The sequence below is a fragment of the Crotalus tigris genome, unplaced genomic scaffold (assembly GCF_016545835.1).
Source record: "Crotalus tigris isolate CLP2741 ecotype Arizona unplaced genomic scaffold, ASM1654583v1 scf7180000021321.634910, whole genome shotgun sequence".
In the NCBI taxonomy this organism is placed as follows: domain Eukaryota; kingdom Metazoa; phylum Chordata; class Lepidosauria; order Squamata; family Viperidae; genus Crotalus; species Crotalus tigris.
In genome coordinates this window covers 178,529-206,028 of record NW_024098453.1, presented here as the reverse complement: position 1 = coordinate 206,028, position 27,500 = coordinate 178,529, and the positions used below count along the sequence as shown (strand labels likewise).

Below are 27,500 nucleotides of genomic sequence, written 5' to 3'. Positions count from 1 at the left end.
TTCACAGTCATAAATCACAGTCTCCAATTAGCTTGAAATGCAGGTTTTTCCTCCAGTTCTCGCATCCGCCATTTCTTATCATCTCTTATTTCAAAAATCAAAAAACTTTGGTTCTCACTAGACATAACAATATTATCTAATTCTCACTCTAATTCTAAGAATAAAACATAAGAAGGAAAATGGCTGCATCTCCATATGTTGTCAAAGCAAGAACATCTGATGTTAGCAGCATTGACACTTTGCCACAGATTTATTTATAAATCCAACGTATCGGTCGGCCGTCTTGTAACGTCTCTGGGGCGGGGGATTCACAAACTAAAAAGAAATCCTGTAAAATAAAAAAAGTGATAATATAGACACTAAGTCAGTGTTTCTCAACCTTGACAATTGTAAGGAATGTGGACTTCAACTCCCAGAATTCCACAGCCAGCAATGCTGGCTGTGGAATTCTGGGAGTTGAAGTCCACATGCCTTAAAATTGTCAAGGTTGAGAAACACTGCACTAAGTAGTCCTTCAATGACGACCTCAATTGAGGTCAACTTTTCCGTTGCTAAGCGAGACAGTTTTGAACGTGACGTTTGCTCCCTTTTATAACCTGTCCTGCTGCCGTTGTTCAGCAAATCGCTGCCGTTAAGTTAGGAACACTTGTTAAGTGGATCCGGCTTCTCCATTAACTTTGCTCGTCAAAAGGTCACCAAAGGGGAACGCGTGACCCCGGGGGACACTGCGACCGTGGTAAAAATACGAGTCGGTTGCCAAGCGGCTGAATTTTGATCATGTGACCACGGGGTTCCAACCATTTCAACAGTTGCAATTGTTTTAAATGGTCATAAGTCCCTTTTTTTCAAGGCTGTGGTAACTTTGAACAGTCACTAAGATCAGGGGTCTTCAAACTTGGCCCTTTGATGACTTGTGGACCAACTCCCAGAATTCGTCAGCCAGGCACGCTCCACAAGTCATCACTCTGTACGCCGCCCTGACTCCTTTGGGATTGGGCGGCATATAAATATTTGAAAATAAATAAATAAATAAATAAATCAAAGGGCCAAGTTTGAAGACCCTTGTCTTAAATCTAACGAATAAAATGGAGTCTGGCTGAGGAATTCTGGGAGTTGAAGTCCACCAGTCATAAAAGGGCCAAGTTTGAAGACCCCTGTCTTAAATCTAACGAACAAAATGGAGGCTGGCTAAGGAATTCGGGGAGTTGAAGTCCACCAGTCATCAAAGGCCCAAGTTTGAAGACCCCTGTCTTAAATCTAACAAACAAAATGGAGGCTGGCTGAGGAATTCTGGGAGTCGAAGTCCACTAGTCATAAAAGGGCCAAGTTTGAAGACCCCTGTCTTAAATCTAACAAACAAAATGGAGGCTGGCTGAGGAATTCTGGGAGTCGAAGTCCACAAGTCATAAAAGGGCCAAGTTTGAAGACCCCTGTCTTAAATCTAACAAACAAAATGGAGGCTGGCTGAGGAATTCTGGGAGTGGAAGTCCACCAGTCATCAAAGGGCCAAGTTTGAAGACCCCTGTCTTAAATCTAACGAACAAAATGGAGGCTGGCTGAGGAATTCTGGGAGTGGAAGTCCACCAGTCATCAAAGGGGCAAGTTTGAAGACCCCTGTCTTAAATCTAACAAACAAAATGGAGGCTAGCTGAGGAATTCTGGGAGTGGAAGTCCACCAGTCATCAAAGGGGCAAGTTGGAAGACCCCCTGCACTACATGAATGGTATCTCCTGTTGAGGCCTTACAGCCTTTTGCAGCCCAGAAAAATCCCTGGAAAACATTTTTGGTAACATTTTCTTTGCCAAGGGTCTGTAATGGGAAATGTGCTACAGATTCTCCTTTGCCTTCTTGCCTTTGCAGTATTTGGACTTTGCGGAGTTTGAAGATACGGTGAAAACCTTTACCAGAGAATGCAAAATCAAAGGGAAACCACTCCCCAAAACAGGAAGCAATTCTGCTAAAGACTCCAAGGCTCTAATCATTCAGGTAATGCTCCCTTTATGGGTGTGGGGATATCAGCATCAGCATCGGAGTTGGGAAGGGGCCTTGGAGGTCATCTAGTCCAACCCCTCTGCTCTAGCAGACCCAATACTAGGGGTGTCAAACTCAATTTCACTGAGGGCTGCATCAGCATTGCGGTTGCCCTCGGGGGGCCGGGTGGGTGTGGCCAGAGTAGGTGCAGCCTACTGGGTGGGCATGGATGGAGTGGGTGTGGCCTACTGGGTGGGCATGGCCAGTTCTACATCATTTCTTGTCAAGGGTGCCTATGGGGGGGCCTGGGCAGGAGTGGGACAGATCAGAGGGTCTCTGGCAGAAGGGGGTGGGACCGGGGCAAGCGCCAAGGCATGGTCCACCGGGGCAAGTGCCAAGATGGCCACCACAAAATTGTACATTGGCTCCCGGCCGGCCAGGGCCAGGGCCAAGGCAGCGGGGGCCGTTCCCTCACTGTTTCCAGGATGGCTTCGCGGGTCACATGAAACCACTTTGCGGGCCGCATCCGGCCCCTGGGCCTTGTGTTTGACATGTGTTTGATATGAGCCAGCAGTGTGCTGCAGCTGCCAAAAAGGCCAACACAGTGCTAGGCTGCATTAACAGAGGGATAGAATCAAGATCAGGTGAAGGATTAATACCACTTTATAAGGCCTTGGTAAGGCCACACTTGGAATCCTGCATCCAGTTTTGGTCACCGTGATGTAAAAAAGATGTTGAGACTCTAGAAAGAATACAGACAAGAGCAACAAAGATGATTAGGGCACTGGAGGCTAAAACATACAAGGAACGGTTGCTAGAATTGGGTATGTCTAGTTTAACGAAGAGAAGGACAAGGGGGGACATGATAGCAGCCTTCCAGTATCTCAGGGGCTGCCCCAAAGAAGAGGCAGTCAAGCTCTTCTCCAAAGTGCCTGAAGGCAGGACAAGAAGCAACGGGTGGAAACTAATCAAGGAGAGAAGCAACCTAGAACTAAGGAAAAACTTCCTGACAGTGAGGACAATTAACCAGTGGAACTCCTTGCCTCCAGAAGCGGTGAATGCTCCAACACTGGAAGTTTTTAAGAAGAGACTGGACAGCCATTGGTCCGAAATGGTGTAGGGTTTCCTGCCTGAGCAGGGGATTGGACTAGATGACCTCCAAGGTCCCTTCCAACTTTACTACTACTACTATTATTATTATTATTATTATTATTATTATTATTATTATTATTATTATTATTATTATTATGTCTGCCCTATACAGTTTGAGACAAATGGCTATCCAATATCTTCTTGAAAACCTCCAGTGTTGGAGCACCCACAATTTCTAGAGGGAAGCTATGCAGTCAGAATAGAGCTGGAAGGGACCATGGAGGTCTTCTAGTCCAGCCCCCTGCCCAAACAGGAGACCTCTACCATGCCTGTGTTGGGTTTTTATTCTTTTTAAAACAGCGGTTGGACACTCCTACAGTCTAGGCCAGCGGTTCTCAACCTGTGGGTCTCTTGAATAGAGTCTAATTCTATTGGCTTTCAAAAGCCAATAGAAGTTCTCCAGGCTGTCTCTGCCCTGCTGAGCCCGCCCAATGTCCCATTCTGCAAACAGTGCTGCACCAGTTGAGTAGTCCTCGACTTATGACCAGTTGAGTAGTCCTCGACTTACGACCGGTTGGGGGGTCGCGGCATTAAAAAGGTTGAGAACCACTGTTTTAAAATGATGCCTAGACACTGCAGCACTCAGCTTTTTTTTTTTGCTTTTTTTTTTTTTTACAAGGCATTGATATATTCCTAAGCTATTTGCTGTGGAGGAAAGAAATAATAGCCTCATCAGTTAAAGAGCAATCTTTCTTATCATTCCTGAAAAATCGCGCAAACATGTCTCTACAAATGTTATTTGATTAACAGATTAGCATCCCCAGTTAAATCTTGAGGCTACACTAATTGTCTGTAGGGTACACTGGATGTTGCCTAAAGCAGGACTAGAACTCCCAGTCACCTCGTGATTGGTCCAAACCCAGCTGGCTTTCATGGCTGAGGCAGGACTAGAACTCCCAGTCTCCTGGTGATTGGCCCACGCCCACTCAGCCGGCTTTCATTGCTGAGGCAGGACTAGAACTCCCAGTCTCCTGATGATTGGCTCACGCCTACTCAGCCAGCTTTCATGGCTGAGGCAGGACTAGAACTCCCAGTCTCCTGGTGATTGGCCCATGCCTACTCAGCCAGCTTTCATGGCTGAGGCAGGACTAGAACTCCCAGTCTCCTGGTGATTGGCCCATGCCTACTCAGCCGGCTTTCAGGGCTGAGGCAGGACTAGAATTCCCAGTCTCCTGGTGATGGGCCCAAACCCCACCCAGCTGGCTTTCCTGGCTGAAGTAGGACTAGAACTCACCGTCTCCTGGTGATTGGTCCATGCCTACTCAGCCGGCTTTCATGGCTGAGGCAGGACTAGAATTCCCAGTCTCCCTGTGATTGGTCCAAACTCACCCAGCCGGCTTTCATGGCTGAGGCAGGACTAGAATTCCCAGTCTCCTGGTGATTGGTCCAAACTCACCCAGCCGGCTTTCAGGTCTGAGGCAGGACTAGAATTCCCAGTCTCCTAGTGATGGGTCCAAACCCCACCCAGCTGGCTTTCCTGGCTGAAGCAGGACTAGAACTCACCGTCTCCTGGTGATGGGTCCAAAGTCACCCAGCCGGCTTTCACGCCTAAGGTGGAACTAGAACTCACCATCTCGTTGTTCCTAGCCAAAAACCAAGATGGGTTTTCATAAAACCGAACGTGCAAAATGAGACCCTTCCACTTATTTTTCATCGTCTTAAATAATTTCCCAAAGAACTAATCTTTTTTTTTTTTCTTCTTTTTGGCAGGATCTGCTCATGTCCTTTACTGATGGAGACCAGGACGTCTTCTTTGAACTGTGGGAAGAGCACATCCCTTCGTCGGCTCGGGAGCAGGAAGCCGTGGGTCAGAAACTGGAGTTCTACCTTCACATCCACTTTGGCATCTACCTGCTGAAGCACGCCGTGGGAAAGCCCGTAAATTCCCTTCTCTTAAATCACCTGTCCTAAATTCTTTGGAAAGGAGCCCATCAGAGCAGTGGTTCTCAACCTTTTTAATGCCGCGACCCCCCAACCGGTCGTAAGTCGAGGACTACTCAATTGGTGTAGCACCGTTTGCAGAATGGGACTTTTGGCGGCCTCAGCAGGGCCGAGACAGCCTGGAGTATTCCTATCGGCTCTTGAAAGCCAATAGAATTAGACTCTATTCAAGAGAGTCTCTTCTATTGGCTTTCAAAAGCCAACAGAATAAAAGGGAGTAGCACAGCTAAGGAAAATGGGAAAAAAATGGCGGACTGCGTTGTTTGGCGACCCCCGTGAAATGGTCGTTCGACCCCAAATGCGGTCCCGACCCACAGGTTGAGAACCACTGCATTAGAGGGATCAGTTTATCGGATGCGGCCCTTTTTCTAGTTTGTTTTTTGAGTCCTGGCGTTAATTGACTTAGTTCAGAGGGGACCAACCTTTGAAAAAAGGGGGGCGGGTTGGACTAGATTAGACATGTCAAACTTGCAATGTCACATGACGTTGCGCAACGTATCAGGACGGTTTTGCCATTGCTGGCAATGGGGTATGCGCGGCTTCTGCATGACACCCCTGCACTAGATGACCTCCAAGGTCCCTTCTAACTACTACTACTACTACTACTACTACTATTATTATTATTGTTATTATTAGTGATCCTCGCATAATCAGCCAGATGTTCAGACTGGATTTGGCATTTTTGTCTAGCTATCGAGTCCTTCCCAAAGACCTGGGATAGGCAGATGTGGATATTTGATGGTATTACAGATATCGTCGCAGGATGGAAGCAGTTCCTAGTAAGGCTGCCTTTTGCAATTGACTAATAGTGAATTTGTCAATGCCAATGGTGTTCAAGTGGTGCTCCAGTTGTTTTGGGATTGCACCTAAGGAGCCTATTACTATTGGTACTACCCTTGCTTGCTTTTGTCACAGTCTTTCTATTTCTATTTGTAGGTCTTTGTATTTTGTTATCTTCTCCAGTTCTTTCTCTTCTATTCTGCTATCTCCAGGCACTGCCATGTCCACTATCCAGACTTTTTTGTCTTTCTTATCGACAATTTTTAAGTCTGGGGTGTTATGTTGCAGGTGCTTGTCTGTTTGAATTCTGAAGTCCCAGAGCAGTTTAATTTTATCATTTTCTATGACTTTCTCTATGTTATGATGCCACCGGGTCTTGCTTACAGGCAAATGATATTTTTTGCAGATCTTCCAGTGCGCCATTGTTGCTACTTTGTCATGCCGCTGCTTGTAGTCAGTCTGTGCGATCTTCTTGCAGCAGCTTACCAGGTGGTCCACTGTTTCTTCAGCTTCTTTGCATCATCATCATCATCATCATTATCATTCTGCCTCATGCTAGGTTCCACTTGAGACAGACAGATAACTCGGTGAATAAGTCAAACAAAGATTACTTTTATTCCAGGTATCCTCAAAACATTAACTCACGGTTATTGCAGAAGTTCTTCCAGAATGTAGGTAGTAATTTGGACTCATCTCACAGGTAAAAGAACAATGGATTTCCCCCTTCTGCGTAAACCTTACATGTTGCTGGAGCTCTCAGCCCAGCCACCACATGGCTAGGACTCATGCAGGGGAGTAATAAAAATAGGATGTCTGGTCATAAACACAAGAGCCTCCCAGTGGCCAACCAGAACGCAGATATAATCATGTAATAACCAAAACTACATTTCCCAGAAGCCATCTCTTAAGGAGACAATGTTAACCCTTTAAATCAGTGGTTCTCAACCTTTTTAATGCCGTGACCCCAACCGGTCGTAAGTCAAGGACTACTCAACTGGTCGTAAGTCGAGGACTACCCAACAGTTGTAAGTCGAGGACTTTCCCTGCCCGGGAGCGCCGCGCATGCGTGGTGCCGCCCCCTGCGCCGGCCGAGGCGTAGCTGGCAAGCGGCAGAGACGGCGCACGCCGACCACCGGCTGGGCCACCAGCTGGCCCAGCCCAAGGGAGGTAAGGCACCCGCCGGCCCCACGCGCGCCAGCAACCCTCCCTGCGCCCGCCGGCCTCCCACCTCCCACCCCTGGCCCTCTTTTACTTACATTTTTAGTAGTTGCTCAGCAGGGAGGGGTGGAAACTTCCAGACAGTTCGCCTTCGCTGCAGACAACTTGCAGCATCGTTTTCAGAATGGGACTTTTGGCGGGCTCAGCAGGGCAGAGACAGCCCGGACAATTCCTATTGGCTTTTGAAAGCCAACAGAATTAGACTCTATTCAAGAGAGTCTATTCTATTGGCTTTTAAAAGCCAATAGAATAAAAGGGAGTAGCACAGCTAAGGAAAAGGGGGGGGAAATGGCGGACTGCGTTGTTTGGCGACTCCCGTGAAATGGTCGTTCGACCCCAAATTGGGTCCCGACCCATAGGTTGAGAACCGCTGCTTTAAATGCTAAATGCTCTAACACAGTTCTTAAGCTAAATATGCTCTGGCCAGAGATACACTGGTCCAGCACAATTATCATTATCCTTATCATTATTAAATCAGGAATTTGCTTCCTGGCCTTCTAGAGTAGTAATTCTCATCCTTGGCAAGTTTAAGGCGGGTGGACTTCAACTCCCAGAATCCCCCAGCCAGCTCTCTGCCAGACAGACTTCTTCTCTGTTCTCTGTGCCATGTCACTGTCCTCTCTCGTCCGGATTGGTTCTTCTGTTTTGTGTGGATTTTTTCCATGTCTTTAAGTTGTAGGGTAAAAAACTTGCTTTCCTGTCATTCTTTGCTCCTGTGCGATGCTTCGTTGTGCCTCCTTCGTAAATTGTCCTCCCAATTTTCCTCTGTTGCTGGAAACGATTTCCCCTCTTGGAGTTTTGTGTTCCGTTCTGTCTTTCACAACCTCCGTTGTAAAATTAATCCATCCTACTCTTTCATTCCTACTCTTTCATCAAAAGACGCTTGCTCCTGGGGAGGAAAGCTATGGCAAATCTAGACAGCATCCTAAAAAGCAGAGACATCACCCTGCCAACAAAAGTGCGTATAGTCCAGGCCATGGTTTTCCCAGTTGCAATGTACGGCTGTGAAAGTTGGACCATAAGAAAGGCTGAGCGCCAAAGAATGGAGGCCTTTGAACTCTGGTGCTGGAGAAGACTCCTGCGAGTCCCCTGGACTGCAAGGCGATCCAACCGGTCAGTCCTAGAGGAGATCAACCCCGACTGCTCTTTAGAAGGCCAGATCCTGAAGTTGAAACTCAAGTACTTTGGCCACCTAATGAGAAGAAAGGACTCCCTGGAGAAGAGCCTGATGCTGGGAAAGATGGAGGGCAACAGAAGAAGGGGATGACAGAGAATGAGGTGGCTGGATGGAGTCCCTGAAGCAGGAGGCGTGAGCTTCAATGGACTCCAGAAGATGGTAGAGGACAGGAAGGCCTGGAGGAACATTGTCCATGGGGTCGCGATGGGTCGGACACGACTTCGCAATTAACAGCAACAACAACACTCTTTCATTGAGAAACTAGAGCGGCACTTATATATAATAGCTCCTTCCCCGCCCCCCCCCCAAGAAATGACACACAAAACCCCTCCTGATCTAAAATTAGATGCTTGAAAAAGACCTTTATTGCCTTGTGCCTCCATTCTAGCATGTGGGTCTAGTTTTGTTTTTTTTAAAAAATGGCAAAGCTTCCTTCCACCTCTCTCGGGCCCAAAGGCCTTAATGAAAGTTTGATTGGATTTGAGGACCCCTCCATCACGGCCCAGCCCAGAAGCCGACCCGCTTCGGCTTCCTATTTACAGCCCCCTTGAGCGCACAATCCTCTGGTGTGTGTCTTTGAAAGTAGGAAATTAGAAAGGTCTGGTTTCTGTTTAGCAGCATGTTGTTTTTCACAATTAATGTCCAACCCTAATGTGTCCAAACCCAGGGCTTGCCTGCAAACTTGAGATTCCAAGCTACCGTTTTGATTTTAATGCTGCCTGCTGGTATGTGGGATGCGATATGTTTTGATCCGGCCATGGTTTGATGCATTGGGGTATTAATTAAAAAAAAAAAAACAAGGTAGTTTGCTGTCAAGAGGGGAGATATTGAAGTTTGTTTTCCTCTTGTATTGGGGTGGGGGTGGAGCGGGGGGAATGAGAAAAATCTACACTTCATGGATGCTTCTTCCTAATTCTCCAGATCAGTCTTCCAAATAGAATGGAATAGAATAGAATGGAATGGAATAGAGAATAGAGAAAAGGAATAGAATAGAATAGAATAGAATAGAATAGAATAGAATAGAATAGAATAGAATAGAATAGAATAGAATAGAACAGAACAGAATAAAGAAAAGGAATAGAATAGAATAGAATAGAATAGAATAGAATAGAATAGAATAGAATAGAATAGAATAGAGAAAAGGAACAGAATAGAATAGAGAAAAGGAATAGAATAGAATAGAATAGAATAGAATAGAATAGAATAGAATAGAATAGAATAGAATAGAATAGAATAGAATAGAATAGAATAGAGAAAAGGAACAGAATAGAATAGAGAAAAGGAACAGAATAGAATAGAAAAAGGAATAGAATAGAATAGAATAGAATAGAACAGAACAGAATAAAGAAAAGGAATAGAATAGAATAGAATAGAATAGAGAAAAGGAACAGAATAGAATAGAGAAAAGGAATAGAATAGAATAGAATAGAATAGAATAGAACAGAACAGAACAGAACAGAATAAAGAAAAGGAATAGAATAGAATAGAATAGAATAGAATAGAATAGAATAGAATAGAATAGAGAAAAGGAACAGAATAGAATAGAGAAAAGGAATAGAATAGAATAGAATAGAATAGAATAGAATAGAATAGAGAAAAGGAATAGAATAGAATAGAATAGAATAGAATAGAATAGAATAGAATAGAATAGAATAGAATAGAACGGAATAGAGAAAAGGAATAGAATACAATAGAATAGAATACAATAGAGCTGGAAGGGACCTTGGAGGTCTTCTAGTCCAGCCCCCTGCTCAAGCAGGAGAACCTATCCCATCTCAGATACGTGACTGTCCAGTCTCTTCTTAAAAACCTCCAGTGATGGAGCTCCCACGATTTCTGGCGGCAACTTCTGTTCCACTGGTTAATCCAGTGGCTTCAGGTGTACAAGTAGTTCTTGACTTACAACCGTTTATTTAGTGACCACTTTGAGGTAAATGGTTTTTCCACTACAATTTGAAGTTGCAACAGCACTGGAAAAAGTGACTTAGGACGGGTCCTCGCACTTAACAACTGTCGTGGTCACGTGATCCAAATTCAGACGCTTGGCAACGGGCTCGCATTTATGACCAGCCAAATCAGAAGACAGATTCACTTAACAGCCGTGTGACTCAGCTTTAATCACTTGCAGTGGCAAGAAAGGCCATGAAAATGGGACAAAACTCACTTAATCACTGTTTTGCGTAGCCACAGTGATGGGCGTAAGTCGAGAACTGCCTGTAACTTGTTTTGTCTTTGCCCAAAAACCAGGCAGGCTTTGGAATACTTTCCTACATGATTTGCTGCCAGTGGGATGTTCAGTAGGCGGAGGAGGAATTGGATCGGCCTCAAACTGATTGGCAATCTCTTTCTCGCCACTGCTGGGTGGTGGGAAGGTGTGATTTTTCTCACCCGATTACCTCGAAGGGATAGAAACAAAAGCTTTATAACGATATTTGCAAGGCTGGCACGCTGCCCACGTCCAAAGCTGTGGCAGGCTGGCTTAGTAATCAGATATCCGGATCACTCAGTTGGCTGTGCAAAAAACTGTTTTCCTGGTGCCAGGAACTCACTTGCGGGCTGCCGGAGTGACGGAAGAGGTGAGAATTGATGTTATCTCAAAAAACAGATAAGTCTGGCTGAGTGGCTTTTCTCCCTTCCCGGCTTTTGAGTCCCTGCTCAATTAAAACTGCCGGGCAAACGTTGAAGTGGGCTTGGGCTGCCTTTGCCCAACATCACAAGTATTTAGAGCGAGTCTAGCAACAGGCGTTGTTGTTTTGGATGGAAACTAACCAAAGAGAGAAGCAAGGTAGAACTAAGGAGGAATTTCCTGACAATGAGAACAATTAACCAGTGGAACTACCTGCCTCCAGAAGCGGTGAATGCTCCAACACTGGAAGTTTTTAAGAAGAGACTGGACAGCCATTTGTCCAAACTGGTATAGGGTTACCTGCCTGAGCAGGGGGTTGGACTAGATGACTTCCAAGGTCCCTTCCAACAACAACAACATCATCATCATCATCATTATTATTATTATTATTATGAAGCAAGGTAGCACCACAGCATAAACCAGAGGTAGGCAACCTTGGCTCTTTTATGACTTTTGGATTTCAACTCCCAGAATTCCTCAACCAGCATCGGGGAACTATGGCCCCTTCATGACTCGTGGACTTCCCAGAATTCCTGAGCCAGCATGAGGGAAACTTTGGCCCCTTCATGACTTGTGGACTTCAACTCCCAGAATTCCTAAGCCAGCATGGGGAAACTTTGGCCCCTTCATGACTTGTGGACTTCAACTCCCAGAATTCCTGAGCCAGCATGAGGGAAACTTTGGCCCCTTCATGACTCGTGCACTTCAACTCCCAGAATTCCTGAGCCAGCATGAGGGAAACTTTGGCCCCTTCATGACTCGTGCACTTCAACTCCCAGAATTCCTGAGCCAGCATGAGGGAAACTTTGGCCCCTTCATGACTCGTGGACTTCAACTCCCAGAATTCCTGAGCCAGCATGAGGGAAACCTTGGCCCCTTCATGACTCGTGGACTTCAACTCCCAGAATTCCTGAGTCAGCATGAGGGAAACCTTGGCCCCTTCATGACTCGTGGACTTCAACTCCCAGAATTCCTCAGCCAACATGGGGAAACTTTGGCCCCTTCATGACTTGTGGACTTCAACTCCCAGAATTCCTGATCCAGCATGGCTCAGCTTGGAAACCTTTCCCTTTCCCCTCAGCATGGCTGGTTCAGGAATTCTGGGAGTTGAAGTCCACGAGTCATAAAAGAGCCAAGGTGGCCTACCCCTGGTATAGGGTTTCCTGCCTGAGCAAGGGGTTGGACTAGATGACCTCCAAGGTCCCTTCCAACTCTATTATTATAGTTATTCATGAGACGTGAACCTCAGTCAACTGAACATTCACATTGGCTGGCGCCGATGGTTGACACGGGTTGCTGCCAGCATCCTAGGTGTCAACCAGGTATCTCCTTAAAATGGAAGATGTTCTGAGTAGCCCAGTTTTTTGTAGCTTTGCTGGAGTTATTGTTGCAGGAAGCTGCAGTTTCTTGATGACTTTTGCAAAGTTTTTGGACTTAGTTCCCAGTGCCCCGATGACCATGGGTACCACTGTTACACATTTCGTCCATAATCGCGCAGTTTCGATGGCCAGGTCGCGATATTTCATAATTTTTTTCCAGTTCTTTTTCTTCCACTCTGGCATCTCCCGGTACAACGATGTCAATCAGCTGTACGCTTCGGTTCTCTACAACTATGATATCCGGCGTGTTGTGTTCCAAATGGCGATCTGTCTGTATTCGGAAGTCCCACCAGATCTTCACCCTCTCATTCTCGACAACTTTTCCCACCCTACGTTCCCACGGCTTTTTGGACACAGGCAAGTCATACTTTTTTATGACTTTTTAAATTGATCCCAGTGGATCAATTTAGCGACTCGGTCATGTCTAGCTTTGTAGTCAGTTTGCGCGATTTTCCTGCCCTCACAGATGAGGTGTGAAACAGTTTCAACTTTGTCATTGCAAAGTCGGCAATTTGGGTTGTCAGTGGATTTTTGTATCTTTGCTTTCATGGCCTTAGTTTGTCGTGCTTGTTCTGGAGCAGCCAGTATTAAGCCTTCCATTTCTTTCTTGATGGTTCCCATCTTAAGACGTGCCCGTGTCAAGTTGTTATCACATTTTCCTTCAATGTTATTCAAATGCTGTCCGTGCAGAGCTTTGGTTTTTCCATCTATTTAATCTGTCACCCAGCCATTTTTCCTTATATTCTGCCTTTGTTTCTGTTATTTTTATAGTGCTCTCTGTTTTCACAGCCTGCAGCAGTTTTTCTGGTGTGTTCATTCAAACTTCCCTTTTCTTCTTCTACAGTTTGGTGGATTTGCAATAGCCCTCTGCACCCTATTTTTCTTGGCAGGTACAACCTGTCGACGTCACTTCATGGATGTAGAGCGTGGTGCATATTCAAAAGTTTACGTGTCTTCCAGTCTAGGTTTTCCAGTTCAGGCAAAGTCCAGTTGATAATTCCAGCTGGGTAGCATATCACTGGGACTGCCCATGTATTGATGGCTTTAATTATGTTTCTAGCATTCAGCTTTGATTTTAAAATTTTGCGGACTCTCCCGATGTATTCCTTTTGCGTTGACTCTTTGACTTTTCCATTCAAGATGTTATCTGCTTCCAATATACCTAGGTATTTGCATCCATCATCCTTTGCTAGTGCTTTCACAATACTTCTATTTCCCAGTTCTATTCCTTCTATTTTTGCCATTTTTCCTCGTTGCATGGATAGTATTATTCTTATTATCGATCATCGCACAGTCAGTCAGATGTTCAGACTGGATTTGGCATTTTGTCTACCTATCGAGTCCTTACCCAGGACCTGGGATAGGCAGATGTGGATGTTTGATGGTATTACAGATATCGTCGCAGGATGGAAGCAGTTCCTAATAAGGCCGCCTTTTGCAATTGACTAATAGCGAATTTGTCAATGCCAATTGTGTTCAAGTGGTGCTCCAGTTGTTTTGGGATTGCACCTATTATTATTATTATATTATGGATCATCGCACAGTCAGCCAGATGTTCAGACTGGATTTGGCATTTTGTCTACCTATCGAGTCCTTACCCAGGACCTGGGATAGGCAGATGTGGATGTTTGATGGTATTACAGGTATCGTCGCAGGATGGAAGCAGTTCCTAGTAAGGCCGCCTTTTGCAATTGACTAATAGCGAATTTGTCAATGCCAATGGTGTTCATGTGGTGCTCCAGTTGTTTTGGGATTGCACCCAAGGAGCCTATGACTATTGGTACTACCCTTGCTTGCTTTTGCCACAGTCTTTCTATTTCTATTTGTAGGTCTTTGTATTTTGTTATCTTCTCCAGTTCTTTCTCTTCTATTCTGCTATCTCCAGGCACTGCCACGTCCACTATCCAGACTTTTTTGTCTTTCTTATCGACAATTGTTAAGTCTGGGGTGTTATGTTGCAGGTGCTTGTCTGTTTGAATTCTGAAGTCCCAGAGCAGTTTAATTTTATCATTTTCTATGACTTTCTCTATTTTATGATCCCACCAGTTTTTGCTTACAGGCAAATGATATTTTTTGCAGATCTTCCAATGCACCATTGTTGCTACTTTGTCATGCCGCTGCTTGTAATCAGTTTGTGCAATCTTCTTGCAACAGCTTACCAAGTGGTCCACTGTTTCTTCAGCTTCTTTGCATAGGCGGCACTTACTGTCTGTTGCTGTCTTCTCAATTTTGACTTTGTATGCATTTGTCCTTAAGGCTTGGTCTTGTGCAGCCAGAATTAGTCCCTCGGTCTCTTTCTTCAATTTTCCTGCTCTTAGCCATTGCCAGGTTTTATTATTATCTGCTTTCCCAGCTATTTTTTTCATGTATTGGCCATGTAGTGCTTTGTCTTCCCATGCCTCTATTCTGTTCTTCATTTGGTCTTTCTTGTAGGCCAGTTTGGTCTCTCCAGTAGTTAGTAAGCCTTCCTGATATACTAATTTCAGTGCATCTTCATCATTGTTCTTCAGATATTCTTCCAAAGCCATTTTTTCTTCTTCAACCATCTGATGTACTTGTAGCATTCCACGCCCACCTATTTGCCTTGGTAGATAAAGTCTATCAATGTCACTGCGTGGATGAAGGGCATGATTCATTGTCATTATTTTTCTGGTCTGCCTATCCATTGCTTTTAGTTCTGCTTGAGTCCAGTCCACTATTCCAGCTGTGTACCTAATGACTGGGATTGCCCAGGTGTTGATTGCCTTTATGGTATTTCCTCCATTGAGTTTGGATTTTAAGATCTTCTTCACTCTCTTGATGTATTCACCTCTAATCTTTTTCTTGACTTCAGTGTGCTTGATGTTGTCAGCTTGAAGGATACCCAAGTATTTGTAGTACTCTTCCTCATCCAGACTCTTAATGTTATTTTCGTGGGGCATCTTGATTCCTTCAGTTTTCACTATTTTTCCTTGTTTGATAGTAAGTGTGGCACATTTGTCCAAGCCAAACTCCATTACAATATCTTGGCTATATATACGGACAGTGTTGAGCAGCGATTCTATTTCAGATGATGTTTTTCCATACAGCTTCAGATCATCCATATAAAGGAGGTGGGATAGTCTGGCAGATGTTTTTGATGTTTGATAGCCATGTCCTGAGTTATTCAGTATTGTTGACAGAGGAAACAGTGCAATAACAAATAGTAATGGTGATAATGAATCTCCTTGAAATATTCCTCTCTTGATATTAACCTCTCCCAGCCTCTCACCATTGATCTGCAACTGTGTCTTCCATTGTGCCATCGATCTTTGCACAAATTTTCTGATGTTTCTACTGACTCCTGTTATTTCTAGGCACTTTATTATCCAATCATGTGGCAGAGAGTCAAATGCCTTTTTGTAGTCAATCCATGCCACATTCAGGTTGGTCTTCCTTCTCTTGCAGTTTTCCAAGATCATTTTGTCTATTAGGAGTTGATCTTTTGTTCCTCTGCTATTGGGGCGGTTTCCTTTCTGCTCAGGTGGAAAGAGATTGTTTTCAACTAGATGCTGTTGTACTGCATCAGCTACCACACCAGTTAGTAATTTGAAAGTTGTTGGTAAGCAGGTAATTGGCCTGTAGTTACCTGGTGTTGCCCCTTTTGCTGGATTTTTCATTATTAGGTAGGTTTTCCCAGTTGTTAGCCACTTTTCAATTTCTCCTCCTTGTAGTATATTGTTGAATTGTTTGGCAATGAGTGGGTGTATAACAGTTAGATGTTTCAACCAAAACCCATGCAGTTCATCTTCACCTGGTGCTGACCAATTTTTGATTTTCTTTGCTCTTTTTTCTACCATTTTTGTTGTTATTACTAGTTCTTTCATTTCAACTTCTGTTTTATTTGCATCCACCTCTTTTAACCAAGCCGCATCCTTGTTGTATTTCTTTGGGTTATCCCATATCTGCTTCCAGAACTGCACTGTTTCTTCCTTGTCAGGTACTGACTGATTCCTTGCAGTTTCTCCATTGATGGATTGGTAGAAACGTTTCTGATTGGATTGAAATTGGAGGTTCTGCCTATAGTTTGCAATTCGAGCTTCATATCTACTGATTTTCCTGGCTATAGCTGTTATTTGTTGCTTTATTATTTCCAGTGCTTCCTTGATCTTCCTTGTTTCTAAGTGGTATTTCTTGATTAGGTATTCTTTGGTCTTCTTGTTCTTCAGCTTCTTTTCTTTCATCTGTTCTAGCTTGCTTGCATGTGATCTTAACTTGCTGATCTTATTTTCTAGTCTAACCTTCCATTTTTCTGGTGCACTGTTTGTTTGTTTTTCTTTTTTGTTGATTTTGCATCCCAGGTATTCTGTTATAACTGCAGCTGTGCTGTACATTAGTTGGTTTGTTTCTTGCAGTGAATTGGTGCTTATACTTGCTATTGCAGTATTTGCATCTTTTAATACTACTACTATTACTATTATTATTATTATTATCCAAGTGGCCATAATGTCAGAGACTCTGGGAAGCTATCTTGTGAACCAATTTTTGTACCCATGTTTCCCCGAAAATAATTAAAAATTAATTTTTGCTCCAAAAGATACACTAGATCTGTGGTGGTGAACCTATGGCACGCGTGCCACAGGTGGCACGCAAAGCCCTCTCTGTGGGCACGCGCGCCGTCGCCCCAGTCCTAGGCCTTCAGCTGGGTTTTATAAAACCTTTTCGCTTTAGGCCTCCGTGTGCAAAAAAAAAAAAAAGTTCAATCAATCAATCAATTTCAATTTCTCGCGGGGGAAAAAAAAGATCTCTCAAAGTTGGAATTGATTGATTGAACTTTTTAGTCCCACCCAGTCTGCCGTTATTACGCGGTAGTATAAGTCCTAAGCGTAAATTAAACCTGGTTCAAAGCACTCCTGGGTTTTCCGAGCTTTGATTCCTGGCCCAAGTGTGTTTCTATGGCTACTGGGTAGCCGAGATAAGATTTAAGCAAGGAACTTGGTCACTTGTGGCCAAACCGTCACCGTTCCTTCTTGGATGGTGGGCCAGTGCTGTCATGGCTTTAAAATGTTTGAAATAACTTGGGATTCCAATTTGGGCCCTGGCATTGCTTCCCAGAGCTTTTTTTCGAGAAAAATGGAGGGTGGATATCAGAGGTCGAATTTAAAGAGTTTTTGGCTTAATGTCCTGGTTCCGACAGATGAAACTCTTCAAAGAACTTCGAGGCATTGTTTACCTTAAAGAATCTTTATTTGAGAAGCATAGCATTGGCACTAACACAATGGAAACCAAAAAAAAATGAATTCCCCTCCCCTGAGCACACAGTATCAAAGCACAATTCCCTCCTCCAATTAACTGTCATAAATCACATTCCCCAATTAGCTTGAAACGCAGGCTTTCCCTCCAGTTTTCCAGCCTGCCAATTCTTATCGTCTCTTATTCCAATAACCTTGATTCTTACGCTAGGTCCAGTATTGTTATGTCTAGCTAAACCAGTGTTTCTCAACCTTGACAATTTTAAGGCACGTGGACTTCAATTCCCAGAATTCTACAGCCAGCAATGCTGGCTGTAGAATTCTGGGAGTTGAAGTCCACATGCCTTAAAATTGTCAAGGTTGAGAAACACTGAGCTAAACCCTCAGGCACATTCCTCCCCCCAGCGTCATCTAACTGTTGTCAAAGCAAAAACATCCAATGTTAGCAGCGTTGACAGATTCCTTGCAGGACTCCGGCGGTGAATGTAGCCTGCGAGGCTACAATAATTCACTATATGGGTAGTCCTCGCCTTACGACCATTCACTTAGCAACGATTCAAAGTTACAGTGGCACTCAAAAAAGTGACTTACGCCCATTTTTTGCACGTACGACCCTTGCAGCGTCTTCCCGGCCACGTGATCGGAATTTGAATGCTTGGCAACAACCAGCCTGTATTTATGACAGTTACGACGTCCCAGGGGTCAGGGCATCACCCGTTGACAAGCCAAGACAATAGATTCACTTAATGACCGTGTGATTCACTTAACGACTGCAGGGACTTGTTTAACGGTGGCAAGAAAGGTTGTAAAACGGGGCCAAGCTTGCCGAGGATTGCCAGGCTTAGCCGCAGAAATTTTCAGGGTCAGTTGTGGTCGTAAGTTGAGTGCTTCTGTTCTTTGTTGTTGTTAGTTGCGAAGTCGTGTCTGACCCATCCCGACTCCACGGGCAACGTTCCTCCAGGCCTTCCTGTCCTCTACCATCTTCTGGAGTCCCTTGAAGCTCACGCCTCCTGCTTCAGTGGACTCCATCCAGCCACCTCCTGCTCTGTCGTCCCCTTCTTCTCTTGCCCTCCATCTTTCCCAGCATGAGGCTCTTCTCCAGTGAGTCCTTCCTTCTCCTTAGGTGGCCAAAGTACTTGAGTTTCAACTTCAGGATCTGGCCTTCTAAAGAGCAGTCAGGTTGATCTCCTCTAGGACTGACCGGTTGGATCGCCTTGCAGTCCAGGGGACTCGCAGGAGTCTTCTCCAGCACCACAGTTCAAAGGCCTCCATTCTTTGGCCTTTCTCAGCCTTTCTTATGGTCCAACTTTCACAGCCATACATTGCAACTGCTCTTGGGCATCCGCTATTCTACGCAAACCCTAACGCCGATCCATGTTTCTTTCTTTTCTCAGGATAAAGCAGCTTTGGATGAAAGGATCGCGTATTTTAAAACCTACCTGGAGACCAAAGGGGCAGCTTTGAGCCAGACAACCGAATTCCTCCCTTTCTACGCCCTGCCTTTTGTTCCCAACCCGATGATCCACCCGTCCTTCAAAGAACTTTTCCAGGTATGTCCTTGATTGGATCAGGAATGGCGCCTGCACTCCTCCTTGGTCAAGACTGACGGGTGCAGCATAACGCTTAGCCCAGTGGTGGCGAACCTATGGCACAGATGCCAGAGGCGGGACTCAGAGCCCTCTCTGTGGGCACTTCTCTGAACTGCTGTTGGCGGGCTGCAGAGCCCCAGAGTGTGCCGGTCGAGGGGCTGGCAGATTGTGGCTGCTGATGGACACTGTCGGCCCCCATGTGCTCGCTGGCCTCTGTGTGCGGGGGCCGATGGTGTCAGGCAGCAGCTGTCCCAGCCCCTGCTTTGCCTTGTCCTGAGATAGTGGCACCCCCAGTCTGCCTTGCCTCACCCCGCAGGACGAGCCTCCTACCCACCATGCCACCTGCCAGAGACCCCCTGGATCTCCCCCAACCTTGCCCGGCCCCCACAGGCATCCCTCCCCACGAGCAACATTGAGGTGATCATGCCCACCTTGGCCACACCCACCCAGTCTGCCATGACCACCACAGCCACGCCCACCCAGTGGGCCACGCCCACCTGGCACCCGGCAATAAATAAGTGGGTTTTGGGTTGCAGTTTGGGCACTCGGTCTCTAAAAGGTTCGCCATCACTGGCTTAGCCTAAGCAAGGTTGGGAACTCAGAGCCAGAGGGAACTCAGAGTTTGGTAGTTGTTAAGGAGATGGCTGCTCTGTCCCAGCCTACGCGAGTCCTTGTTACGCTCACCAGGAGAAAACCTTCTTCCAAACAAGCAGGCTGGAAACGCAGGACAAAACCAATCCCGTTTTATTATTCACAAACTTGAGTCAATGTCCAAGGCAAACAAACACAATCCACTCGACACAAATAGTTGCCTTCAGTCACCAGCACCTCCCACACCTTCCCTTTTATAACTCAGCCCTTCCTAATGCCTTCTCCTTTGCCTTTGGAGCCGCCCCATTGCATTCCTCTGTCCTACTCACTTCTCTTGCATCCGGGATTTGTCCCAGCTGTTCTTCATCACTGTCCAGCTCAGACTCCCAGCACAGCTGTGTCTCAGCTTGAGCGCGAGTAGAGGGGCCAGGCTCCTCGTCTGACTGTAAGTCTTGGAGCTCCTCAGAGTCTTTCTCTGCCTCTGATGTCACTCCAGGCCCCTCCTCCTCATCCTCTGATTCCTCAGACTCAGCTACCGGGTTTACTGGCTGGCGAGGAATCACAACAATGGCCTAGAAAGCAGGAGGCGTTGAGTTCTAGTTCCACCATAGGCATGAAAGCCAGTTGGGTGACTTTGGGCCAATCACCAGGAGACGGTGAGTTCTAGTCCTGCTTTAGCCAGCTGGGTGAATTTGGGCCAATCACCAGGAGACAGTAAGCTCTAGTCCTGCTTTAAGCACTAAAGTCAGCTGGATTAGGGCCAGCCCCTCTCTCTGAGCCCAATTTACCTCACAGCGTAGTTATGGGAGAAGAGGAGAAGGAATATTATGTATGTTTGCCACTTTGAGTTACTTATAAGCTAATTTAAAAAAAACCCCTCCCTTTTACAACCTGTAAATGGAGGTAGTGACGGATTTTATCTTCCTGGGCTCAAAGATCACCTCAGATGGGGACTGCAGCCAAGAAATGAAAAGACGCTTGCTCCTGGGGAGGAAAGCTATGGCAAATCTAGACAGCGTACTGAAAAGCAGAGACATCACCCTGACAACAAAAGTGCGTATGGTCCAGGCCATGGTTTTCCCAGTTGCAATGTATGGCTGTGAAAGTTGGACCATAAGAAAGGCTGAGCGCCAAAGAATTGAGGCCTTTGAGCTCTGGTGCTGGAGAAGACTCCTGCGAGTCCCCTGGACTGCAAGGTGATCAAACCGGTCGGTCCTGGAGGAGGTCAACCCCGACTGCTCTTTAGAAGGCCAGATCCTGAAGTTGAAACTCAAATACTTTGGCCACCTAATGAGAAGGAAGGACTCCCTGGAGAAGAGCCTAATGCTGGGAAAGATGGAGGGCAAGAGAAGAAGGGGACGACAGAGAAGGAGGTGGCTGGATGGAGTCCCTGAAGCAGTAGGCGCGAGCTTCAATGGACTCCAGAAGATGGTAGAGGACCTGGAGGAACGTCGTCCATGGGGTCACGATGGGTCGGACACGACTTCACAACTAACAACAGCAAAACCCAAATCACTTCTGCTAAAACATGCCGTGTGTTTTTCTTCAGTTGAAATTATTTGAAAATAACTGACCTCTTCTCTTAATCTTTGGAACATGACTTGGATATCCAAGGCCAAAACTAAGGCAGATTTAAAAAAATAATAATTTTAAAAAAATTATTTCTCCCTATCTATAAACACTGGGCACTGGTGAATTAGGTCTTTTGCTGAAGAAGACTCCTGCGAGTCCCCTGGACTGCAAAGGCGATCCAACCGGTCAGTCCTAGAGGAGATCAACCCAGACTGCTCTTGAGAAGGCCAGATTGTGAAGCTGAAACTCACGTACTTTGGCCACCGAATGAGAAGAAGGAAGGACTCCCTGGAGAAGGGCCTGATGCTGGGGAAGATGGAGGGCAAGAGAAGAATGAGGTGGCCGGTTGGAGTCCCTGAAGCAGGAGGCGTGAGCTTCAATGGACTCCAGAAGATGGGAGAGGACAGGAAGGCCTGGAGGGACGTTGTCCATGGTGGTCATGATGGGTCGGACACTGCTTCGCAACTAACAACAACAATGTCCTCAACTTACGACCACAGTTGAGCTTAAAATTTAGGTGGCTAAGTGAGAAATTTGTTAAGCGAGTTTGGCTCCATTTTACAACTCTTCTTGCTGCACATTTGTGAAATGAATTGTTGCAGTTGTTAAATTTGTCACCTGGTTGTTAAGTGAATCTGGCTTCCCCATGGATTTGGTTTGTCAGAAGGTCACAAAAGGCGATCACAGGACCCCGGGATGCTGCGACCGTCATAAACATGAGTCAGTTGTCAGGCACCCAAATGTAAATCATGTGACCGTGGGGATGCTGAAACGGTCATAAGTGTGAAAAATAGTCATCATTCCCTTTTTTCAGGGCTATCGTAACTTCAAGCGGTTACTAAGCGAACATAAGTCGAGAATTACCTGTGCTATATATAAAATAAACAACCACAAAGGCAATAAGAAAGAAAAGAAAAAATTACAGGCACGCCAAAAAGGGGGGGGGGAATGAAACGATAAAGAAGCGTGCACAACCTATCTCGAATCAACTTTAAATGTTGAACGTGCATCGTCCGCCCTGATTGAATGTTGGAAAATAGATCTCAAATAAATCTAGTAGATGCCCCCCTCTTGCACAATTGGGTCTACAAATAATTATGCACCTTCTCGTCTACACTTTACTATATCAGCAGTCCTCGACTTAGAAAAGTTCATTTAGTGACCATTCAAAGTTACAATGGTGCTGAAAAAAGTGACGTAGGACCATTTTTCACACTTGTTGCAGCCTCCCCGTGATCAGCATTCAGACTCTAGGCGGCTGACTCCTATTTATGACGGTCGCAGCGTCCCCCGGGGTCACATGACCCCCTTTTGCAACTTTCTGGCAAGTAATGTCTATGAGGGAAGCCAGATTCGCTTAATGACCGTGTGACTAATTTAGGAACTGCAGTAATTCACTCAACGAAAGTGGTGAGAAATGTTGTAAAACGGGGCAAAACTCCTTTAACAAATTTCTCACTTGGGCCAAGACTACAGGACTGCCTGTATTTGGAATATTACTGTTTTGCATCACAGTTACTTAAAAGATCTCTCAAAATATGCAAATCTAATATCAGTCATTCGGGCCGACCCAACGTCTGTGTCAACGCTGCTAACATCGGATGTTTTTGCATTGACAACAGAGGGAAATGAAGCCCTCTTTTTCCCTTTTGCTTTTAGAGTCAGATGATGCTGGGAGGGGGAGATATGAACGTGAATCCAGCTAGACATAACAACATTAAACTTAGCATGAGGATCAAGGTTATTGTAACCAGAGCTGATAAGGAGTTGGCAGGCTGGAGAACTGGAAGCCCCGCTTCAAGCTAATTGGGGAATGTGATTTATGACTGTTAATTGGAGGAGAGAATTGTGCTTGGATACTATGTGCTCAGGGGAGGAGAATTCAGTTTTTGGCTTTGATTATGCAGTGCCGATATTATGCTACTCGAATAAAAGATCCTTTAAGGCAGGGCTTTTCAACCAGTGGTACGGGTACCACATGTGGTACATTGGCACCTGGCAGGTGGTATGCATCAGCTGGAATGTTGCAGCATCTCCAAGGTCTTGTGATTTACATTCAGATGCAACTGATTCATATTTATGACAGTCACAATGTCCCAGGGTCATGGGAAGTGACCAAAACCTGCTGCAACCATCCAGCAGACGGGGGGAATAAAAACCAAACAGCCCCCTACCTCACCTCCGCTGCCAATCCTCAACAGAAATGCTCACAACAATGAAAACCTTGGACGGGAGGAAGAGCACGGCCGGGCGGGCAGGCCGGTGTCTTGCTCGGCTGTGGCTTGGGGGGCACTTTTTTCAGTGCCCTTGTAAGTTCAAACAGTCACTAAGCACACTGTTGTAAGTTGAGGACTACCTGTACTTTATCACTTTTTTCCTTTTTTTTTTTTTTTTTGGTCATCAAGTTTTTGACACCTTGCTAGATGCCTGGTGGTACTCAGATATTGCCATATCCTAAAAGTGGTGAAAAGGTTGAAAAGCCCTGCTTTAAGGTAAACAATGCCTCAAAGTTCTTTTGAAGAGTTTCATCTGTCGGAAGCATGACAGCCTGTCAATTGTTAAAGAAAAAAACTCTTTCAAATAAATCCACTAAAAGAGGCTAATCTGCAAAGCCCTCTGTTAACAGTCCGTTCTTGTATTAAAACCCGCGGAAACGGCACTTAACGGCTTCCAGCGCCTTACAAAATTATCCTAAATTTGAACTTGCGGAGATGGCAAAACCATCTACGTACAACAGTTCTCATCGGCGGGTGTGTTTGTTTTTTTCCAGGATTCTTGGGAAACTGATCTGAAAACAAGGCTGGAAGAATTTCTGTCTGCCACGCTGAAGGCCAACGAGAGCCCAAGGCTTCTGACCTTATATGTATCCTTTACAAAACGCCTTAAGAGAAGGCAGTTGAACCGACGGGAAAGGAACTCTTTTCAGACTGCAAATTCAGTGGGGAATTACACTGTAGACCACTGGGATGTTATCCTACGATATAAACTGGAGAAAACATTTTCTCAGGCTGAGAATCATGCGAGCCTTTAGCAGCCTCTGGCGGTGTTGTTAAGTCTCGCCTTAGAAGCGGCACACACACGCAGTTTAGCCGGTTGATAAAAATGTAGCAATTAAATTGGGTCACTCAGATCCCTTTCTTTTAGAATGGAATGGAATGGAATGGAATAGAAGATGGAATGGAATGGAATAACGAATAGAATAGAGTAGAATAGAATGGAACGGAATGAAATGGAATTGGAATTGGAATAAAACTGAAAGGGACCTTGGAGGTCTTCTAGTCCAGCCCCCTTTTCGAGCAGGAGAATCTGTACCATCTCAGACTGTCCAGTCTGTTCTTAAAAACTTCCAACCTATTCAACCTATTATTTTCCTAGCAAACTACAAATCTTTATCTGATAAAAGAGAATATTAGTAGCTGAGAGCTGAAGAGCAAAGTACTTGGTCCTCTCTGAGCTTGGGGCTTTTCTTGCAAATATTTCATGGCCCAATTAGGGATATGATGCTCAACAAACAGGGATAGATGGTGATAGGGATTATGATGCTCAACAAATGGATAGAATGCTGATAGGGACATGATGCTCAACAAACAGGGATAGGATGCTGATAGGGATTATGCTCAACAAACAGATAGGATGCTGATAGGGATTATGATGCTCCACAAACTGATAGGATGGTGATGGGAATATGATGCTCAACAAATGGATAGGATGCTGATAGGGACATGATGCTCAAGAAACAGGGATAGGATGCTGATAGGGATATGCTGAACAAACAGGGATAGGATGCTGATAGGGATATGCTGAACAAACAGGGATAGGATGCTGATAAGGATATGATGCTCAACAAACAGGGACAGGATGCTGATAGGGATTATGCTCAACAAACAGGGATAGGATGCTGATAGGGATTATGCTCAACAAACAGATAGGATGCTGATAGGGATTATGATGCTCCACAAACTGATAGGATGGTGATGGGAATATGATGCTCAACAAATGGATAGGATGCTGATAGGGACATGATGCTCAAGAAACAGGGATAGGATGCTGATAGGGATATGCTGAACAAACAGGGATAGGATGCTGATAGGGATATGCTGAACAAACAGGGATAGGATGCTGATAAGGATATGATGCTCAACAAACAGGGACAGGATGCTGATAGGGATTATGCTCAACAAACAGGGATAGGATGCTGATAGGGATTATGATGTTCAACAAACAGGGATAGGATGGTGATGGGAATATGATGCTCAACAAACAGGGATAGGATGCTGATAGGGATTATGATGTTCAACAAACAGGGATAGGATGGTGATGGGAATATGATGCTCAACAAACAGGGATAGGATGCTAAACAAAAGCCCCTTTTCCTTAGCTCTCATCCTCTCGCAACGCAGAAAGAAAACACGCAATGCAGCCAAGGTAAATACATAGATAAAGAAATTGGGATTTTTCAGCTCTCTGTGGTAGCTCTCAAGATGGTACAATATTTACCTAGTCCTCAACTTACAACTATAATGAAGCCTGACCCTCATGATCATAAGTCACGATGGCCTTAAAACGGGTCAGTAATGCAACGGGCCTGATTTTACAACCTTTTGTGTGCGCAGTTGTTAAGTGAACGCTGCGGCTGTTAAATAAACCAAAGATTAGCTGTGGGTGGGGTTGTGCCCTAAAACAGAAATAAAGTCCTCGTCTTACGGTAATTCATTTAGTGACCGTTCAAAGTCACTAAAAAAAGTGACTTAACGGCCGTGGCTCACACATACGACCGTTGAAGAATCCTAATGGGGACGTGATCTGAATTCAGATACTTACGACGGTCGCAGTGTCAAGTGATCCGTTTTTGCGACCCCCCGAGAAACAAAAGTCCCTGGGGGAGCCGGATTCACTTAACAGCTTCACAACGGCAGTGATTCTCTTAACGACCGTAGGAAGAAAAGTGGTAAAATTGGGCAAAAGCTCCCTTAACAACCGTCTCACTTAGCAACCTAAATTTTGGGCTGAATTGCGGTCGTATGTCGAGGACTGCCTTTATTGTATCTCCCGATATACTGCAGGTTTTCTGTTTTTTTTTTTTTTCTTTCTTTTTTTTCTGGCAAACATAGGTGGCCCTCCACTGAGCCATCCGTTTAGTGACCGAAATTAACACAAAGACCATTTTTTTTGTGTTTTTTTCTTTTTCTTTTTTCTTTTATGTCTCCTTGGACTTTCATTTACTTTTGTATTATATATTTCAGCTTTGTTCTGAAGGAAAAAAAAATATAGGAAATATATCAGTGACCGAAGTTAAAAAACGCACCAAAAAATGTGACTTAGGACTGCAAGTTTCGCTGTGGTCACGGGAAACTAACTCAGATGGCTTGGCAACCGATTCGAATTTACGATGGTTGCAGTGTGCCCTGGGATAACGCGATCCCCTTTTGCGACCTTCTGACCAGCAAAGTCAATGGGGGGGGAAGCCTGATTTGCTTAACGACCGTGTTACCGACTTAACAACTGTGGCGAGAAAGTTCGTAAAATGGGGCAAAACTCCCTTCAAAAGTGTCTTGCTTAGCCACAGACGTTTTGGCTTCCATTTTGGTTGTAGGTTGAGATTGTAAGTTGGTTGTAAGGAATGCCACTAACTCTAGCCCAGGGGTAGGCAACCTCGGCTCTTTTATGACTCGTGAACTTCAACTCCCAGAATTCCTCAGCCAGCATGGCTCAGCTTGGAAACCTCTCGTTTTCCCCTCAGCTTGGCTGGCTCAGGAATTCTGGGAGTTGAAGTCCGCAAGTCATAAAAGAGCCAAGGTTGCCTACCCCTGATCTAGGTAAAGTGGGCTTCAACTCCCAGAATTCCTGAGCCAGCCTGGCTCAGCTTGGAAACATCTCCCTTTCCCCTCAGCATGGCTGGCTCAGGAATTCTGGGAATTGAAGTCCACGAGTCATAAAGCCGCCTAGGCCTAGGGCAGGAGTAGGCAACGTTGGCTCTTTTATGACTCGTGGACTTCAACTCCCAGAATTCCTGAGCCAGCATGGGGGAACTATGGCCCCCTCATGACTTGTGGATTTCAACTCCCAGAATTCCTGAGCCAGCATGACTCAGCTTGGAAACCTCTCCCTTTCCCCTCAGCATGGCTGGCTGACGAATTCTGGGAGTTGAAGTCCACAAGTCTTCAAGGGGCCAAGTTGGAAGAGCCCTGATCTAATTTAACATGGAGAAAAAAGAGAGAACAAAATAAGAGTTTTGGGAACAAACTGGGAACTCTTAGTCAGCCTCCGTTCTTACTACATCACTACAACGCTCTT

The 27,500-nt window shown here is 45.2% G+C and overlaps 1 protein-coding gene across 4 annotated transcripts in view; it reads left to right on the top strand.

Moving 5' to 3' along the window:
• LOC120320314 (lisH domain-containing protein ARMC9-like) overlaps window positions 1–27,500 on the top strand; it is a 139,974-nt gene that overhangs the window by 12,351 nt on the left and 100,123 nt on the right. For all 4 annotated transcript variants that reach the window (XM_039369925.1, XM_039369926.1, XM_039369929.1 and 1 more), the window contains exons 3-7: window positions 1,861–1,986; window positions 4,834–5,001; window positions 18,849–19,004; window positions 23,977–24,069; window positions 25,607–25,631. In XM_039369925.1, coding sequence (XP_039225859.1) covers window positions 1,861–1,986; window positions 4,834–5,001; window positions 18,849–19,004; window positions 23,977–24,069; window positions 25,607–25,631 — 568 coding nt within the window. The remainder of the gene's footprint in view (window positions 1–1,860; window positions 1,987–4,833; window positions 5,002–18,848; window positions 19,005–23,976; window positions 24,070–25,606; window positions 25,632–27,500) is intronic.